The sequence below is a fragment of the Galeopterus variegatus genome, unplaced genomic scaffold (assembly GCF_000696425.1).
Source record: "Galeopterus variegatus unplaced genomic scaffold, G_variegatus-3.0.2 Scaffold8117, whole genome shotgun sequence".
In the NCBI taxonomy this organism is placed as follows: domain Eukaryota; kingdom Metazoa; phylum Chordata; class Mammalia; order Dermoptera; family Cynocephalidae; genus Galeopterus; species Galeopterus variegatus.
In genome coordinates, this window is record NW_007734228.1 from 65,702 (window position 1) to 67,741 (window position 2,040).

Sequence of the window (2,040 nt, forward strand, 5' to 3'; positions counted from 1 at the left end):
AAAAAATCAGGCACAAAAGATTTCCCCTTTATATGTCTCTTTTGCCAGGTATCTGTGCACTTTAATACACAACTTCCATCTGCAGCTTCTCTAATCCTGGTCTACACACGCTGACAGGGGATTCAGATGTGGCTCCTAAGTAATCCCTGCTGCCCAACAGCACTGAACCCATGGGGCCCACACGTCACCTCCAATCTATGTCTAGGAGTGAAGCCCTTCCCAGCACCATGCCCCATAGAGCCTCTTCCGAAGTTCCAAGTCACTGGGTCACAGTGAGATGGAATCTAAGTGGAGATGAGAGGGACTGAGGGAAGGCATGGGTGAGTGCGAGCAAACATGTCAGGCAGGACACTTCAGCGTCAGAGAAGATGAGCAATTGCAGTGCCCGCATTTCAGAAAGGAAGGAGACGCAGAACAATCAACCGAGAACACCGCTTTACCTGAGGAAGAGCCATTCCTGACTCCTTTTCTTTCCACCTCCTCTTCTTCTAGGCTTCCTCCTCATGTAACATGAGTGTTAACAAATCAATCCTGAAAGAGGAAACGGTGCTGTTTAATGCTTAGATACACCTCCTTCCTATGCCACTACCACACACATAGGGAAGACCTTACAATGTGGAAAGATGGTCCCTCTGCTGCCCACTGCACCAGGGTAGGATGCAGGGACAACAAACTCCTACAGGAAGAAAAGAACAAGTGAGTTTTTGCCCCTTTCNAGGATGCAGGGACAACAAACTCCTACAGGAAGAAAAGAACAAGTGAGTTTTTGCCCCTTTCTTCAGCCTTCTCTTTCCTCCTGGTGAATCCTACTGGTGAATATTTGCTGCAGCAGTGGGGAGCTGGCTAGACTGATCTCCCCTTCAGGGCACAGACCCAGGTCTGACCAAATCCCATGCAGATCACAGACCCCTCACCCCTCCATGGATCACAGGATGATCTCAGTCCTCAGAAAATGAGGACACAGAGCTTTGGTGCACACATTAGAATCATCTGGGACACAATAAATGGTATTGAGGCTGGACCCCAATCTGACTGTGCAAATGGGATTCTCTGGTAAAGGGGCACAAAACACTTTTGCAACATGCCTCAGCACTTTAATTGAAGCCAGGGTTGAGCACCACTTAGAGGGGTAAGCCCAGCACACCTACCACCTTCTGGCTCTGCTCTCCTTTGGGGGCCTTGTTGTCAACAGTATCCAGACAGTGACAGGTGAAGGAGCAGAAACAAACATGCGGAGCAGGCAACATGGACCACAGGTGGGTGAGGGTGAGCCTGGAATGGTAACTGTCAGTACGGGGGGTGGGGTGGGGGGGGAAGGTCCCCGTGCTTCCTCCCTGCTGTGTTTCCTCCTCCTCTCTCCTTGTCACCCTCTGCTACTGCATTCTGTCCCACAACCTCACTGTTCAGTCTGCCATGGCTCCAATGCTTTCGCCCTCTCCCGCTACTTTCTGTCCCTGTTTTGCTTCCCTTCACCTCTCTGAAAATCCAGCTTTTCTCTATGTTCTTTTCTCTACCCGCCCCTCTCTCAGCTTATTCTTTCTCTCATTGCTAGTCCCTCATCTATCCTGTAGTTTACCATCTCTTTTTTAACATTTACTCATACATATTGGTGGGGTACAGTGTGTTATCTCAATACATGCATATACTGCACAATGACTCACTTATACCGTAGATGGCATAGTTTGTACCCATTATTCCACGCCTCTCCTCTCTCACCCACCCACCCCCCACCTGTCTCCCCCGCTTGGTAACAAGTATTCTACTATCTATTTCTATCAGAACCTCTTTTTTCTTTCTTTTTTTGTTTTTAAGATTCCACATATGAGTGACATCTGGCGGTGTTCACCTTTCTGTGCTTGCCTTACTTAACATGATGATTTTCCAGTTCCATCCATGTTGCTGCAAATAATAGCACATCCTTTTTTTTTTTTTAACAGACGAACAGTATCCCATGGTCTATCTCTTTATGGTTCTTCCTCATCCTTTCCTCCCTCTTGGTTATTTCTACTCCTCTCAGTCACTCTCTTTCTCCTCATCCCC

The 2,040-nt window shown here is 48.0% G+C and overlaps 1 protein-coding gene across 1 annotated transcript in view; it reads right to left on the bottom strand.

Annotated features, from left to right (window-relative positions):
- Positions 1 to 528, bottom strand: part of LOC103608187 (zinc finger protein 665-like) — a 26,748-nt gene extending 26,220 nt beyond the window's left edge. Inside the window, 1 exon segment of the mRNA XM_008592633.1 lies at positions 441 to 528. Within this exon segment, the coding sequence (XP_008590855.1) occupies positions 441 to 455 (15 nt within the window). The 5' untranslated portion in view covers positions 456 to 528.
- Positions 529 to 2,040: the final 1,512 nt, after the last annotated feature.